Below are 18,294 nucleotides of genomic sequence, written 5' to 3' on the forward strand. Positions count from 1 at the left end.
TACTGTTAAAGCTCTTGCCAACATTAGTAGAATAATGTATAATGCAGAAGGTACTGGAGGCTTGGCTAAGATAATCAAGAGTGATCACACTGCAGAAACCAGAAAATGCATACGCATGCCTGTTTGTATGTGGTTTATAGATCAGACATCCTGAGAATTTTGTTTGGCATGGAGGGGGGGAATTTCCATAGTATTTAACTTACTAGTCTAGACTGAACTGCAATTAAGGACAGCCATACAGCTGGGCAAACTGTCAACCCTGGACATAAGCATCTGCTCACCTGGATGGCTTTTATGGTTCACATCCTCTCTTTCAGGCTCCTGTGGCTCTGTTGGAGGCTCATAGAAATCAGCTATAATTAAAAATAAATACATATGTATAGAAGAGGGAAAATTCTCTACAACTCTGTACATGGATAAACACTTTTACCTTTGCTTCATATACCCATAACATTCTCTAATGCAATGCTTCTTAAGACACTTAATGTCTTGGACTGACAGGATTTTTCTCCCAGTGTGCTAGGGACCAGAACCATATATAGTCCCATAGGCTACAACTATTTTTCCTTCCCCCCCTCCCCCCGTGCCACAGTCTAGCAACCAATGGCACGCAGCTCTACAGAACACAACTTGTGAGTAGCAATGCATTAACCCACTCACATTTTGTTCTTAAATTAAAATATCCTTGCATCCTCCCTGTCAGAATTATCCTGGTTCCAATGCAGTAGAACCAGGGCTCAAGAGTTGAAAGCACCTTTTTATCAGCAGCAGTGAGGATGCCATATTCCACCCTTTAGGTGTCCATGTTCCTTCTGAGATTAGCTGCAATTCTCACAGTAGTGTGTGTGACAGAGCCATCTCTGTCATGGAGTGAATTACTTGACTTCTTCTTGAATGGGCAATTAAGGCCTGCTCACAGTGAAGATGAACATTGCTAGAAATGGTCTCTTGTCATATATCAACACATCTATCTGCAATTTTGCATTCTTGTTGAAAGCCACAGTTTGCACTTTCAGGTGACCATATGTATTATCATGATAAAGACCATTAATTGCTGCTCCCTTCTGCTGACTTTTATTCTCCCCTCCCCAGGCTGTGACTGACAGCCCCATACCAACCCACTTATGGGTACAGGCTACTCTCTAGTTGCAATTCCTAATTGCTCTTACTGTGATGCCTGTTTGGATCCCGTTTCTCATCCCATCGTGGTTCCTCTGGCTCCCCTGGGAACAGAGCTGCAGAACAAAAGAGCTGGAGTCAGATAATCAGGAGTGATCACATTGCAGAAATCAGAAAATGCACTGCCTTAGGACTGGCAAACGGCCACTGCCTGGTCATTTATATCTGATCACCCACCTCACGTTGACTCGGCCCTTCTGTAGGGATTTACACTTGATTCAAACAATTTCTCTTACAAGTGATACTGGAGCGAGGATGAGAACATTGTCATGAATGGTCAAAGGCTGTGGGGGGATCAAAACGGCTGTGATCAAAGGTTAAAACTGTAGGGAATGGATCAATGAGAAAGACTCTCTGTGTTAGTTCATGCACACATGTGTGAGGTCCTTATGAATCCATGGAGGACACTTTGTGATAGGACTACCGGAAGAGATGAAAAGAAACTTACACTCCCCTCCTTCTTCATTGACTCGGGAGTGTTCATCTTCCTTCCCATAGGGAGAGTGGAATCGCACGGAATCAGGCACCCCATAACCATCTTCCTCTCTGGCTTGGGGTGGGATCAGTGGCCTTTCAGGATAGTGATACCTCTCTTCTTCCTCATAGGGCTGAATGGGGGCAGTAGGCTTCCCAGTTTTCTTTCCTCCAGTTGGTTTTTTTGTGGCCTTGGGAGCTTTTTCCTTTGGTTTCTTCGTTGCCTTTGGACGTTTTTCTTTTGGCTTTTTGGTGGGTTTTGGTGACTTTTCTTTCTTAGGGGCTTTTGGAGGTCTCTCTTTTGGTTTCTTGGTTGGCTTGGGTGGTTTCTCTTTTTTCCCTTTCTTAGGCTTCTCCTTCACTTTCTCTTGTGGGCCTGTGGGTGGGGGAAAGAAATATGCTTAGTCCATTGTCACTTTCCAGTCAAACACAAGAAGCATAGGTCAAGTAGTCCCACTGGATTTGTACATGAAAGCAACCGTTTGTCTTTTCTTTTTGTTACACTCAGCTAACTTCCTGACCTTTTTGTTGTTTGCAAAGAGTAAAGCACTTCACTTCATTGATGTAAGGATGCACCCTGGGGGACACATGTCTTAAATCAACTGGGCAACTGAGGAAAGCTAGGAAGTTGCATTCGCTCCTAAGGAGACCCTGGAGGGCATCACCTGCTCCTGCCAAAAAAGGAAAAAGTTTGCCTTAAAATGCCCATAGTGGCTATGGATGCATTTTCATCATGTTTTGGGTTTCAAAAAAAGCCTCTCCTGGGTCTGTGGGCATGTCTACAGGGGCAAAATAAAACAGTATCACCTGGTTTTCACAGGAAGCTGTTCAAATAATGTACAGGACAATTGGGACAGAATTCAGTTCTTTTTATTGCCTTGGGGCTTTAATCCAGAGGCCTGTGTTCTTTGACACATGGAACACAGGAGTCTAGGGCATGGATAGAGATGCTCTGTGAGTCAGAGGCCCCATGTCTGAGGGAAGGCTAGTGAGTAAGCATCATGTCACCTCACAGCCCCACAGACGGCCGCAGTCTCATTCCAAAGTTCTGAGCAGGAGCCATTCCATGATCTGTAGGAGTGAGTACATACCACAACTCGGTCTGCCTGGTCCCACTGGGCAAGGAACAACAAATTGAAGTAACATTTATGCCAGGAAGATGATTTTTTTCTTGCTCTTCCCAATGGAGCTGCCTCTCATCCCTATCAGTGTAGCAGACTAGTAGGACACACAGCCTCTCAACAGTTTCTCTCTCCCCTTGCAGACTGAAGAGACAAGACACCCATCCTTCCTCTGCCTTTCTCATTCAGTACTAAAAAAGAGCAATGACCGCTTGGAAAGAAGGAGCAATGACCTCCTTTCCAAGTCACCATGAGTTATTCCCACAGCAGAACACTAGGCCTCCCTTTTTTTTCCAGTCTGGCCTGGGATATTTTACTCCAGTGTAAAAGAAAGATGAAGTCTTAGGTCCCAAACAGACAGGCCAAAATAAAGCTGCTTTGGGTCACTTTGGAGGTACTGTATGCTGTTTAAATGATGCATGTGTCCTAAGAGGCCAGAAGCCATGCCAAAGCGACGCTACCATCCTAAGGACTAGAGCACAGCTCTGGTGCAGCTTCTGGCCTCTTAAAATGTATGTGCCACTTAAACAGCATACCTCCAAAGTGACCAGAAGCAGCTTTATTTTGGACTGTCTGTACAGGCTCATAAATAACCTTTATCAATGTCTGTTAAAAGGTAATAAACATTGTGCATAGCAAAGTATTCACAACAAAGACAGACAAAAGATACAAAATGAACAAGAGCAACAATGGCAAGCAATGTCATACAGAATAGCAAATATACAAAACAATTAAAAACTACACTGAAGAAGGGTAAGACAAAATGTAGTGCAAAAGGGGAAAGTCTAAGAGAAAGAGGGAGGGAGTCACAAAAGAAAGCTAGTTTTATAAAGGCTCAGCAGTTGAATTCGATAATACATACAACTGAAGGCCATTTCCATCTCAGCAACTCACCATTAATCCTATAATGACCAAAGTTCTAGATCTTGTCCAACAACACTATTCCATCCCCTAGTATTTGCCATTTGAAGTATCCACATATTTTGCCTTGTGGTAGGACTGGCACTGCCCTTCCACACATTCTTAACCTAACTTAAACTGTAACAGGTATCACAATGTATAGCAAGCATGTAAGAACATGAAAAAGAAGACAGGAAAAAACATTAATTCATGTTAAGGATGTTATATCTTGGTGCTGGTACTGTTACACAACATGACATAACATCCAAGTCAAACATGCCAACAAGAATGGCATAGAACCATGATTATGTTCTTCTTTCATAGTGCATTTTTATGGTGCATCAGTCAGTGCAATCCTAAACATGTCTACTCAGAAGTTAGCTCTTTTGGGCCCAATGAGACTCACTCCAAGGAAAGTGCTTACAGACTTAAAGCTGAAGAATATTCAGCTTTCAAGTCAAAGAAAACTTTGAGACTAAAGAACAAGCAGATCTCTGACTTGGGCCATTTTTCCAATACAACATTTGCATGCTGTCACAAAATCTGACATTTGGGGGCCTCTCCCTCCCTCCTGAAATATATACCATCCCCATGAGTGTAGTAATTTCTTGAGCTATCAAGAGACAACAATGAGACACAGTTCTCTAAAGTGTTCTAGCTGTAGCCAAGCCACTAAGCATGGAATTTTTTCTTTGAAGCCAAACCACTTTCTGAAGCATGGAGGATAGAAATATGAATTGTACAGAAAAGAGCCTTGTGGAAAGACATGCTTCTAAAACAGCACAGAAAAATGTATGCATTCAGATAGTCATATCACACCTGCAACATAATTTGTTGCTATTTGCTGTCAAGTCGACTTCAGCTTATGGCAACCGTGTGAATGAGGAGATCTCCAAGATCCTCTGTCATCAAATGCCCTGCTCAGGTTTTGCAAGCTCAAAAACAACATCATGCATGCAGCATAGACCCATGTTGGAGGTACAAATGTCCCCTGTTCATCAGAGTACAGGGTGCTACATGCCAAGCTGCAGAATTCTGGGTTTTACTTAATGTTGTTCTATATAGTGATTGCTCCTGGAGAGGAGACGGCGATGCCAGAAGGGAATACACTTGGGATGTGTATGTGTGGAGTTGTTCTGGAGACCCTTCCTAGAAACATTATGTTCCTCACTAAAATTATCTCTGTATAAGAGAGGAAATGTACATTGCCATGTCAGAAGCACAGGACATCTCCCTAGTCTGTTGCCAGACACAAATCTTACAAGAAATTATCTATCTATGTATAAACAATCGTCAAGTCTGAGTAGACCAGAGCAATACTGAGCCAGTGAACCTGGTGAATAGCCATTCCCAATCTCCTGGATGGGGGCAGGAGATAGGAAAATGATGGTCTTACTGTGACCAAGGCTGCAATCCTATAGTTTGCCTATAAACCTATACTGTAAACCTATAGTTTACTTCCAAGTAAACAAGAGACTGTATTCTTAGCTTAAGAACTGCAAACTGAACATTATTTCTCTCTCTACCCTTGTCCCTGCCTCTCTTTCTTTTATTGTCATATAATAAATACCAATTAATTATGGCCTAGGTTTTCGGCATAAAATGTGCACCTATATACATTTTATATGCAGAAATAGATTCAGGGGCAGGACGGGCTCCATGGATCCAGACCTAACAATGCCTTTGTTGCTCAAACGGATCTAGGAAGAGCTGCTTTACAACAAACCAGACCTTGTGTCCGCTTACATTTATTGGCAGCAGCTCTCCAGGATTTCAGGAGGCTGTCTTTCCTGTCACCTCCAACCTGATCCTTTTAACTGCAGACACTAAACTTAGCACCTTCTGCATGAAAACCATATGCCAGGGACACTGAAACTATTTTTAAGGCGGGGAAGGCTCAACGCCGGCATGCAAGTCATTACTAGTTTTGCCTCCTTGCAGGAATGTTTTAACAAAACAATGAAAAGACAGAATACATTTCTTTAAAGTCATCATCATTGTCTTCACCATTACCATCACTCAGTTGAAGCAGGGAACAATCTAAATGTACTGAAGGCTATGACAAAATAATAAACCAGTCTTTACAAAACAGAGTAAGTAAAAATAAAAATCATCTTTCACTATAAACACTTCTACAAGCACAATGTCTACTTACAAACCTATTTCATGTGCTAAGTTTAGCAAATTACAATGACCAGAATTCCATAGCAAGGCACTTGAAGTGGAGTCAAACCCAATCATTACTGCCTAAGAAGCATGGATTGATATTCCTACAAGTGTTTCTGGCTATTCGTTGGTCATGTCCTCCAATTTGAAATGCCTCGTCCTCCTTGGCAGCGAAGATATCTGGTCAACCCTACTTTAGCAAGGTCCCCATAGAGTCAGAAAGAGCCTTGAAGGCACTCAACACCTGTGGAGGTTGAAAAGTCCAGAGATACTCACCTTCTTCCCCTTCCAGGTGGGCCCTGTCCCCTTCTGTGGGGACCACCGGCCCTCCTTGGCTTCCAGGCAGCTCTTCGCCCAGGACCCTCTTCTCCCTTTCTGGGCCTTGCTCCTCTTCCTCCTCCTGGCCTTCTCCTAGGAAGCCCTTCAAGAACTCCTCGATCTCCTGGTCGGTGAGGACAGACTGGGCTTCCAGACCAGATGGGCCCCAAAAGCCCACCAAGAGCAGGGTGAAGAGTAGTCCCAGGGGGGCAGTGACTCCCATCCTCTCAGGCCAAAAAAGAACACCTGGCCAGATGTTCTAGGGACAAGATGGTATTGCAAGACCTGGGAGGATGATGTTGAGAAGAAGAACCCTCAAGGAAGTCCTCTTCTCTCTGCCATTGTTAAATCTGCTGCAAAAAAAAGAGAGGGAAAGATGGAGGCATGAGGAACCCTAGGGTTGGTGTCACCCGGTGCGGTCACTCACAGTGTCACCCCTACATTGACCTCCTCCCATTTCACACCATTCAGAATCCTTAGCCATGCTTTTTGCCCTAACTTTACTCATCAATTGTAATTCCCATCTACCACCGAATGTCACGCTCACGGCTGTGCCATAAACAACAAGCAAAATTAAAAATTATACCTTCAGACTGCAATACCATACACAACCTAAATGTTAGTCACATATACATAGAGAAGATTTGGTTAAAATGGGATGCTTTGGAAAGAAAATTTAAAAAGCAGAATTTTTTTAAAAAAAATTAAAATTATGAAATTTGAAATTTTGACTGTAAAAAACAAATCCTGGGGCCTTTCTTTTCTCCTCCCATTGAGCTTTACCCCACTCCCACCATTTCATAGGAGTTTATCACATGGGAGGCTAAGTGCAGAAACTGGATTTAAATTCTGGGAATATCCCGCAGAAGCAGGATTGTTTTCAGACACATCAGAGACATTGAGCATCAATGCAACATTAACCCACACAGAAAGTGGACAAAATCTACATCCAGAGGAATTCAATAGGTCAACGAACGTGTTCAGTCCATCCAAAATAGATTGCTTTGCCTCCAGGAAAAACCACAGGGTTCAGAAGTATTTTTCGATAGAGAATGATCACAATGCGGAGGGAACAGATGCCTTGAACAGTCTTTGGCCAACAGGTCTATTGTATGCGTTCCCTCCAGTGGAGATAATACAAAAAGTACTCACCAAAATACAAATGGAGAAAGCTCCTGTACTTCTCATAGCACCAAACTGAACAAGAATGCCATGGTATCCATTGCTAAAAAGCCTGTTAGTAAGTTGACCAATGAAACTAACAGAGAGGCCAGATTTCCTGGCACAAGGTCCAGTATGGCACTTGGACCCAGCATGGTTAAATCCGACTGCGTGGGAATAGAGAGAATGAAGTTACAGAGACGTGGGCATACAACTCCAGTAATCGATACCATTTTGGCTTTGAGAAGCATAACAACTCAGAGGATATACAGTATATCCATACATGGAAGGTGTTTATTAAGTGGTGCAATAGTGGAAAAGTGGCTTTCAAAAATATATAATTGCAACATAAAATAAAATAAGATCATGTCCACTTTCTGTGCGGGTTAATGTCGGATGAATGTGTTTTTAAATCCCATTTCTGCACAGGGTTTGGCCGATTCCCTCCCAATTAGGAGTTTATCACATGAAGGAGATCGGAAAACCGCGTAATTACACAAAACGATTTCACACGATGTCGCACAAAAACCTGCTGCGAAAGTGATCACAAAGCAGCACGGAGTTGCCTCTTTTTACTTTCAGGATTTCAGCGACGACGTGTCCCTGATATCCATTTATTCACACAATTGTGTGCGATCATCATTTGCGCAGTTACTCGCCATTTCCGCTTTGTTTGCGGGATGCTTTAAAAGCACTTTAGTCTCTCTTTGATGCCGAAATGATAAACTCCCCAAAAGCGTCTTAAAAGGAAGCATCAATGGAGGGGTGGGCGCTCGACACGTCGGAAAATGATCCCGCGTTTGTGGATTTCGATCCCGTTTCTGCTCGGGATTTGGCCGATGATGATTCCCTCCCGTGTGATAAACTCCTTGAAAGCAGCGGTGTCACCTATTGTGCTCTGCAGCCCCCAAAAAGGATGAGGAGATTTGGAGGAACCTGGAAAGGAAAAGGTGGGAACCTGGAAAGCAAAGGCTGCGTCCGTCCCCTCGAAGGAGAAGAAGAAGGAGAAGCAGGAGCTCCAGGGCTGGGTGTCCGGGCAGGACAGCCTCCAGGGTCCGGGGAGGAGGGTCTTCTGAGGACAGGGAGCTTGGAGGACAGTCCTCTGGAGGATCCTCGACGGTGGTGGAAGGAGGAAGAGGAGGAGGAGGAGAAGAAGGCGCAGAGGAGTCAAAGGCTGGGAAGCTGCTCTCCAAGGAAGAAGGCTGGTCCTCTGCGAAGAGAAAGGCTCCTTCGGCGGAGGAGGCGGAGGATGGAGGCTTCCAAGGGGGCTTTTTGGGGAGGGAAGGAGGGGTCGGGAGGCGCCTCTTCCTCCGGGGAAGGAGGGAAGAAGGAGGGAAGCCCAGGCAGAGAGGGACCCAACTGGGCTCCTCTGCTGCTTCTCCTTCTCCTTCTTCCCTCTGAAGAGGAGCAATGAGGGAGTGGACAAGAAGAAGAGAGGGACCAGGCTCCAGGGCGAGGGAAAGCCCGATAGAGAGAAAGGCAGAGCGCCTTGGAGACTCGCTGCAAGAAAGACTTTCCTCCTGGCTTCAGGCAACTCCCTCGGATGCTTTTGGGGGAGAGGAAGCCAGGCACACACCCTCCAAAAGCCATAGCCTCAAGGGAAGGGGTATAGCTGACATTCTCTCATACCAATGTGTGTGTGAGTGTGTGTGTGTGTGTATACACACACACACACATACACATGCATACATAGACGTATATGTATTATATATGTATGTATATGTATGTATATACATATACATATGTATGTGTATGTGTATGTATATGTATATGTATATGTATATGTGTTTTATTCTCACATGCCAAAGGTATATGTGTATGTATCTATATGTGTGTGTGTGTTCTCACATACCAAGGGAATATATATATATGTGTGTGTGTGTGTGTGTGTGTATGTATGTATGTGTGTGTGCCCTTGATATGTGAGAATATAGATATACGTGTGTGTGTGTGTGTGTGTGTGTGTGTGTATATATATATATATATATATATATATATATATATATAAACTATATTTACCTGCTGTATATATATTTGACATTTTCACATAGCAAGGTGTGTATGCCCTTGGTATATGAGAATCTCTCTCTATAGATAGATAGATAGATAGATAGATAGATATAGATATACTGTCTATATTTGACATTCTCACATACCAAGGGCATGTGTGTGTGTGTGTACATGTGTGCTTAGTACCTGAGGAAGTAGACTGAAGTCTATGAAAGCTCCTGCTGCCAACTTCTTTCTTTCAGTGAGTCTCAAAGATGCTACAAGATCTCTCTACTACTGATTCCACAGACTAACATGGCTATATCTTTGAATTCTACAAAGGTGTTAACAGAAAGATATCTGAAGTCAGAAGTGCCATAACCCACTAACACTGGCCCTTTTGTGGTTTTTTCCTTCATTTGTTTTAACAACCAAAACATAGCAACCTTCTCCCTTCCCGACAGCTTGTTCCGCCCAGCCCCAATTCTGCACCAGTCTTTTCACTCTTATCTGCTTTTTCTTCCAGCAATTCTGGGGAAGTCTCCCACACACATCTGCAGATTCCTGCCTCAAAGACTAAACCATTTGAATCAGGCCCCTTAACATGCCAACACTTCCCATCATCCCCCTTCCAATCTAACAACGATTTGTTCTTTATAACTATCCCAATATAATACCTATGACAAACATAATTTGCTCCACTGGCTTCTTCATCTGGCAAAGATGCTAAAAATTACACAGGAGGAAAAAAAACATATCACAATGTTAGTCAACAGCCTGCATTTTGTCAAGTTGTAAGTCTCTTTCCCCCGGCCTGAATGACCAAACCGAAGTTAGTTCCTCATTCCCAGTTCCTTACTGGTATGAACATTTGAAATGTAGTTAAATCATTCACATGAATAAAGTGGTTTGAATACTCCTGACCCCCTTGGAAAATATTGTTTAAATACTCGATTGCTGCATCCACACTGGAGAAATAACCCAGTTTGGCCCCGCTTTAACTGCTCTGGCTCAAGGCTATGGAATTCTGGGAGTTGGAGTTTGTTGTGGGGTCCAGACGACAGGCATCTGGTTCCTTCCTCAGAGGCACAGTACATCACAGACTGTCTCCTTTCAAGATGGAACCAGACGCGTTTGTATAAATTTCAAGCCCACATTCATTTGCAAAGACTGCTTCGCTATGCATTTTGGTCACATGCAAACCACAGGCCGTCATTTTCCTGCACACTGTATCATTAATTGGATGGCTGGGCAATCTACCATTTGAGATGGCCACTCTTTGCTAGGATAGACATTTATGGCAAGGTTTGTGGCTTATGCTTGGAGAACATTGGCTGCCTGCAGAGAAAATTTAGCTGGTTAACAGAAATCAAGATCAAGCTAAAACTGCTTCCATCTTCTTTTCCAAGTCAAATTGAACAAACCCCCTCCAAAAAACTGGCACAGGGAGGGGTTGCTTTACTGCAGAGAAGAAGCTGGTGGGAAGGTAGGAATTACCAGGGAATATATGATATTCCAATTGAATCGTTACAATCAACACAGAGAGAATCAACTCTTGTGTTGTCGACAAATATAGAAAACAAAACAGTGGCCAACAGACTGGAAACAATCAATATACATCCCCAGCCACAAAAAAGGAGAGTCAAAAGACTGCAGCAACTATGGTACCATGTCTTTAATTTCCCATGGAAGCAAAATGATGGTCAGAATTCTGCAACATAAACTCCAATCATACATGGAGAGAGAAATCCCAGAGGGCCAAGTGTGGTTCAGGAAAGGAAGAGGCACCAGGGACCACCTCTAGTCTTTCATCCGAGTCATTGATAAAGATCTTGAATAGCACTGGGGTCAGGATAGAACCCTGTGACACCCCATCAGTCACGTCCCTCCAGGATGAAGAGGAGCCATTGGGTTCAGCCAATCCACCTAAAAGTTGCATTGTGTATTTGAACTCAAGGATAATATAGAGCTTTCTGGGGGCTTCAGAAACCTGACAACAAATGAAATTGCACAATGCATGCCTACACTGCTGTGTAGCAGAATCTGGGCTTCAATTTTCTTGAGTATCCAAAGTCCAAGACTGTTAACTGCCAAGAAGTTAACAGGAAATTCCTTTTGAGTTGTGTTCTCTGTCATTATTAGGAGGTAATGATGAGTGTCTTATCTGGCCTCGAATTAGAACCACTAATTAGAATCATGGGCTGTTTCAGTCTAAGCATATCCTTCAAACATTGCCCAGACTTGCAACAAAACAAACACGAACTCCTCTGAGCTTTGCTTCATGACCTCATTGACAGAAAATGTGACTTTGCCAGGGACAAATGTGTTCATTACAAGCAAGGCAACACATGGATATAATGAATTTTCCTTGCATGCAGAATTTGAAAATGAAAGCATCTGAAAGATGCAACTGATTATTGAGACTTCCTGATCAAATGCATTCACAATTTGATATCAGAGGTGGAACTGGGTGGCACAGGAGCTTACAGAACTGCCATAACAAATTATTTAAAGGCATACCTTCCAACATTTCACAGATAAAAATGGATATGTGTGGCCAAGCAACACTAGAGTGTGGTCAAGATTGTAAAAGTCATTAATGAAGAAGAACACACAGGCTAGGAAAGGCTGCAGCAATTTGTTTTTGACTGAGGGGTTGTCTACATGAAGAAGAAAAATCGGAGGTTGTGTTTGAGTTTTATAGTCCGTATAGAACCTGCAGTATCTCCTTTACTGCCACCCACAATAAATACCTTGAACCTACATTATGACATCCTGCCACATACTTTCCCCTTCCATATGCACTGTCCCACCAACCTGCTTCGATAGATAGATTTGAATAACAGAACAGGTTCTTACCTTTCATGTACATTTCAAAATACCCCTGCCTGGTCACTCATTCAGGTATTGCTGACAGGCCACAGTTCCTGGCAGTGTTTTCCTTGCTACAAACCACAATTGTGCTGTGTGGTTCCCTGAACATGTTCCATTGGCAATGAAAAGTGCTCTGACAAAGAGAAGGAGCATACAGTCATCGCGGCCCTGGAACTATCAGGGCCTGAGTGGCCTCTGGCCATGCCTTTTGCCCCGTCTGCTTCACTCCTACATTAAGGATTCATTAAAACAATTTAAGTGCTTTTTATTATTGCTGAAATATTAGTACTGAAAACAATTCTGCAACAAATCAATAAATCAAAATGCTCCAAACAGCATGACAGTAACATATTACTGTAATGGGAGAATCAATAACCAAACAAAGATGCTTATTAAAGGCATGGCATGTGACTTGCTTGAGTCACAGATTTGTACAGTGATGCCCAAAAGAGATGGCATGAAAAGGAAACCCCATTACTGCCAGGTTAGGGTGCAGTGATGCCAAATTGGACCTAAGAGGTAGTGAAGTGGTATATAAAACTAAGTTAACATCTGTTGCTGCAAATGGGACTTTTGATGACTCCAGAACTATTAATAAATGCAGTCAGCAGACTCTGGCAGGGCGACAGGCTCACGTTCTGCATGCTTCTGATGTGTTTTTTTCTCTTGCAGCCATGACAGCTAGAAGCATAATTTTTAAGAAATTAAAAACACTCTATAGACATTAACCCAGTCTAGGTTGGGTATGGGATGAGTGCTGCCCGGGGATGGAGCTGTGCGATAGAATCCATCCCTGTGCATTTCCATCCTGTGTCTAGTGCGGGAATAAAAACTGGTGCGCTAATCTTCTTACGCTGGTGGCTGCTTGGAAACTTCCCTCCACCCACCCACCCCCCACCATAGGAGTATGTGAAAAGAAAAGAAAAACACTATTTACTAAGTTCCCTTCCAAGAGGCTAGAATTCAGAGGCATAGGTTTAATTTGCAATACTGAAATAATGCAGTTTGACACCACTTCAACTGCCATAGCTGAATGCTATGGAATTCTGGGATTTGTAGATTTTTGAGCTATATAGCTTTCTATGCATAGCTCAAAACTATTAATAAGCAATAACAACAACAGAAATATGCAATAAAACAATGTTAAAATGTGGCATGTGTTTTTGGTTTTTTTGGGGGGAGGGGACATTGTTGATAAACCACCTAATCCAGTCCCATATATTTTTGTCCTGGTTTTGTTGATGAGAATTAAGGCAACCCTATTTGGACTACAATGTTCATAATACCTTCCCATTGGCTTTTGAGGCTTTGTGGTCTCCAAACAATCTGGAGAGCCAAAAATTCATCATTCCTGGCTTATCCAGATTTCCAAGACTGAAGTGGGGGCAACCTTCTGTCTTGGAACTGCAAAGTTTTTGTTTCCTCCTACTGGCCTTTAACAATCTCCTTCCTCTAATCCATTCCTTTTCATCTGCTTTCTCCTAGACAAGAATGATTGTCTCCCCCAGATAAAAGTGTCTGCCTTTTACCTCTGATGAATTGGTGGAGGCTGCAGGCACATTCCATATGGCCGCTGGTCATGCTCCTAGTTTGGCACCATGAATGCACATCTGGAAGTATAGAGTGATAGCATCTGTGGAAAGGCAAGCAAGTTTTATGCAAGACACCACCCCTAAGCAAGCACAGAATCAAATGAATAATTTACTGTGCAGATGTTTCAATGTATGAGCATGCCTAATCTCCCAAACAATATTTGTGGACACAATTCTAATGGCACTGTTTGAAGCTTTCTTTTGTAGACTTTTTTTTGGCACATTCATCACTAACCTATGAATCCTTTCCAACTAGGAGTACCATGTCTGGAGGCCTGATTTCTCAGAAGTAAGACTGTAGGGTCTTCAGATATATAAATTATGCAGGCTTTAATGTTCTGTTGTTCTTCCCTATCCAAGGCCACAAGTCAACTGTTCTAGCCTTCTCAGATACATAGAATGGCCAGATCTCACTGCCTGGCACTGAGTCTCCAGTATTCATGGATTATTTTTAGGCAGGAGGTGAGGGTTCATATTCTCCAGCTTTGGTGGGCTTAGCTCCAGGCAAGAGGAAAGGGCTATATGCAAATCTCCAGCTCATCTAGATACCACCAGTTTTCTAAAATTTACAAGGATCAGTTGATTGATTGCTGCAATTTCCAAAAGCTCCATGGATTTACTTAGCTTCCTCTTTCCCTCATCATGGTGCCAAGGCTCACCCTCCACTTTGCTCTGCACCCAGGTTCTGGTTAGAAGCAAGTAGCTTAGATTTAAATGTTCCTTATCCCATCTTCCTAAGTGAAAATAAATAAACTTCTCATTTCACCATGATCTGGGAACAGGACCTTTACCTATGTCTTAATTTCCAAACAGAAGACATGTTCTCTGTGTGCGTGCATGTGTGTGTTTGAATGACAAACTATGAACGACTGCGACTGGTACTTGATACATAAGACTTAATGACAACACCTGATACTTTCTATAGGTCTTAGGTATTGGCTCCAAAACATCAGGACCTGCGCTTGTCCTGAACTGACAACCCTACAGACACACAATAGAAATTCTAAAGTGAAACACGTGTACGTAGTGCAGAGCATTCTGACAAAGAAATAGCAGGGTGAAAAGTGTGTATCTGTGTATATATCCCCCTTTGTTAGGCTACTTTTAAAAATATTTGAATTAGCCTCTCTGAGCAATTATGGTTGATTCCTAATGTATCATATTTAATTATGTCAACAGGGCATCATGATATCACTAGGAGTCATTCCTTCATCTCAGATTTTGGCCTTGAAATCTCAGGGCCTGTGATGGTATTAACCTGGCAATTTTGTTCCCAACTCGCCAATCTCTATATAATGCACAAAAACATTAGCAAATAGTGACTGGCATCCTATTACTGGCATATGTGCCAGATGCGTATGTGATCTCTCTCATCCTCCATCAGATAGAGAATGGCCACCAAAGCTGGCTATGTGCAACTTCATCAGCTCTATTAGGTTGGTGGGTGGTAAATTGCCCTGCAGACTACACTGAGCTTGCAGCCATATCTGATCCTTGTTATTTCATCATTCTTCACATTTTAATTCTTTACTTCATCTTCTTTACATGTTTATTTAAAAGAGAAGTTGCATGCCACAGTCCACCCCACCCACCCAAAGATGAAATCAGAAGTCATATGAGGATATCCTGGTGCTCTTCTTGGCCTTGTCACTAGGAGAGGGAACACAGCTCAGTAGAAGAACACACACTTTGCATGCAAAAGCTCATCCCTAATATCTCCAGTATAAAAAAAAACTTCAGGTAACAGGCAATGTGAAAGACCTTGCCCAGCATTCTGGAATCAAAGCCAGAAGGAGTCGGAGTGGAAAAAATTGATATTATGGGGCTGCAAAACACAGCAAACATATGGGTTCTAGATGAGAATGATTTCCATTCTCACTCTCTGGAATGCTAGTTGCATGGGACTGAAGATAAGATTTAATTTAGGGGCAGAATTCTTATTGGGGGGGCAGTGCCCTCTTTACCACCACAATCCCATAGCTATTCCCCTGTGTCCTATTTCAGCACCATGCCTATTTCTATAGTATTTCTAAGTCTTGGTCTTGAATTCATCACCCACAACAAAATTATCATGTCTTCAAGGTGACTATTTTCATTGGTGTTTCACTTCATAAAAAGATCTGAAACCGATTCTTCTATAGGATATGTAAAATGGCTCTGTTCTTCTTCCTCTAGGTGGTGGGGAGGAGGGGGTATTTCCCAAACCCTGGCTTCCTATCCTCAGGCACATCTGTCAAAACTGAAAGAAAACATGAGAGTTAGCTGTCAGCTTAGTAAAGGAAATGTTCAGAGGATCCTGTCAACTTTGTAGACACTTAACTCAATCGGGAGAACATATTGCTCACTCCCAGCTGTTCATCTGAAGGGATTTGTCTTTTATGTTGTGTGCAGTGCAGTTCTGGGTTCTGTATCCCATGTCTACAATAATATATTGCTTGGTGTAGAGGAGGGGCGCCCCAATCCATGGGCCTAACTGTCAGAGCATCTTTTGCCTTTATTCTTGGTCAGTGATAAGAGAATGTTTAAAGCCTGGAAAACTTAAGAACAGCATACCCTCCAGCATTTCACAGATGAAAACCAGGACACGTCACACATGTGGCCAAGCAATGTCACGGTGTGGTCAAGATGGCAAAAGTTATTAATGAGGAAGAATACACAAGCTAGGAGAGGCTGCAGCAGTTTGCTTTTGCCTGAACTTACTGAGAAAGGCAAGACTCCTCCTCTCCTTTCTGCTCATCTCTATTGACTATCTCTATCTCTGAGTCCAAACTACCTTTGCACTTTGAATTTAGTTTGCAGGAATTGAAAAAAGCTGAGGACAAAGAAATAATCTCTGAGCCTGGTTAGATTTTGCTTGAAAGCTGTTTCATTTGTGTCAAACCAGGCCCGTTTTCCAAGTTAGAATCAGCAAATGATCTGTCTTCTTATAATATATAGCCATGCACATCAATATTGAGTTTACGCTGCTTATAACAAATTCAGTGACTGGCTGCTGCAAAAACAGGTAGTGTGTGTGTTGCCCACACTTGTTCAGGGATTTCCTCATACGGTGAGGGATAGGGTGAAGGACCGTTATGCTATATTATGTTCTCTGTATTCAAAAGACCTCAATTTCAACACAAGGCATTTCAAGTTGTTTTCTTTTAAGGTTAACAGGGTTGAGATGGTCGTATTTTGGCCACACCAAGAGAAAGCATGACTCCACCTTGGAGTGTGGTGGAGTCTCCTTCTTTGGAGGATTTTAGAGGCTGGATGGTCATCTGTTATGAGTGCTTTGGTTGTGTATTCCTACATGGCAGGGGGTTGGACTGGATGGCCCTTGGGTATCTTCAAACTATGGTTTTATAATTCTAGCTAGCTAGTGATGGGAAAGATCGAGTGGTATAATTTAAAATAATTAACAAATGCTTCTGTTTCAGTCTCTCTCTCGTTCTCACTCTTTGTCTCTCCATAATGCGTACATATTAACCAAAGATTCCCAACTGTATGATTCATCATTGGAGAAATGTGTGTGGATTTGTGCTTGCCTGCTGCAGAGGGGAAGGGAAGGATTGGAGCTGGGCACTCTCTGGATGATCCTCCTTCCCACCCTCCCTCCTTCTCTCTCTCTCTCTCTATGTTGTTCTCCTTTACGCTTCCTCCATTCTTTCTTGCCTTCCTTTCCTTCCCCATGGAGACTGCCTGTGAGGCAGTGATTGACTCCCTTGTCTCCTCTTCATTAACCTTCCCTTGTAGCATATTTTATTTTATTTCTACATGGCTGTGGCAGAGCCAAGGCTAGCCAGGAAAGTTTGTGGCTTGACGCTGCTACTACTGCTGCTGCTGTTGCTGGAGAAGGCAGCTGGAAATGAATTAAAGTGTGCACCAGTTGGAGGGGGAGAGTGCAGCATTTTTTGTTTTCATTTTCTGCCCCCAAAACTAACCATTTAACATACCTGATAATTTTAACAACCAGTTTGGGCAAACTGGTGAGAACCAGCTGAATAGTACCACTGGGGAAATCTTTCTTTAGAACCTGGAATGCTGCAGACGAACTTGGCAAAAGTGGGATAGTTGGACAGATAGTCTCACCTGCATTAGGCAGCAATGTCCTCTATTGGTGCCCCTTAAGAGACTCACTTTTTTCCCTTTAAGCCATTAGTTGGCAAGGCCCAGTTAACTTACCAGAGAGCAATGTGGCAAAGGAGTGATATGATGGTGGCAAATGTTCCTTCTCTTTCTCCTTACAACTGTTCCCTTGCTTGCCTCTTCTGGGCCCAAGGAAAAGGAAGGACAAATAATCAGGGAACTAGGGGCTTCTTTACTGCTGTTTCCATTCAGGAGAGTAGGTCTCAAACATGCCAATTCCTGTTACTTTTCTTTAATAGAGAAAATAACTCAAATCATCCAGACAGGGATGGAGTTAGTTGGAGGATTCAGGTATCTGAACCTTAAACAACTTTTCCAAGTTTGGGTACAAACTGGCATCATTTCCCATTATAACAGTGGAGGATTGGATGACCTATGTGTCTGTGTATGCT

General features: G+C 42.8%; 1 protein-coding gene across 6 annotated transcripts in view; it reads right to left on the minus strand.

Annotated features, from left to right (window-relative positions):
* Nucleotides 1-8,703, minus strand: part of AEBP1 (AE binding protein 1) — a 29,935-nt gene extending 21,232 nt beyond the window's left edge. Inside the window, exons 1-5 of one of the 6 annotated variants that reach the window (XM_042473496.1) lie at nucleotides 8,278-8,703; nucleotides 6,117-6,511; nucleotides 1,628-2,029; nucleotides 1,170-1,235; nucleotides 282-353 (exon numbers count right to left, since the gene is read on the minus strand). In XM_042473496.1, the coding sequence (XP_042329430.1) occupies nucleotides 282-353; nucleotides 1,170-1,235; nucleotides 1,628-2,029; nucleotides 6,117-6,381 (805 nt within the window). In that variant the 5' untranslated portion in view covers nucleotides 6,382-6,511; nucleotides 8,278-8,703. Of the gene's footprint in view, nucleotides 1-281; nucleotides 354-1,169; nucleotides 1,236-1,627; nucleotides 2,030-6,116; nucleotides 6,512-7,310; nucleotides 7,331-8,255 lie in introns of those variants that run through there. The other 5 variants (XM_042473491.1, XM_042473490.1, XM_042473494.1 and 2 more) reach the window with 5 other exon arrangements.
* Between the last annotated feature and the right edge of the window lie 9,591 nt (nucleotides 8,704-18,294).

This window comes from Sceloporus undulatus, chromosome 6, assembly GCF_019175285.1.
Source record: "Sceloporus undulatus isolate JIND9_A2432 ecotype Alabama chromosome 6, SceUnd_v1.1, whole genome shotgun sequence".
NCBI classification, from domain to species: Eukaryota; Metazoa; Chordata; class Lepidosauria; order Squamata; family Phrynosomatidae; genus Sceloporus; species Sceloporus undulatus.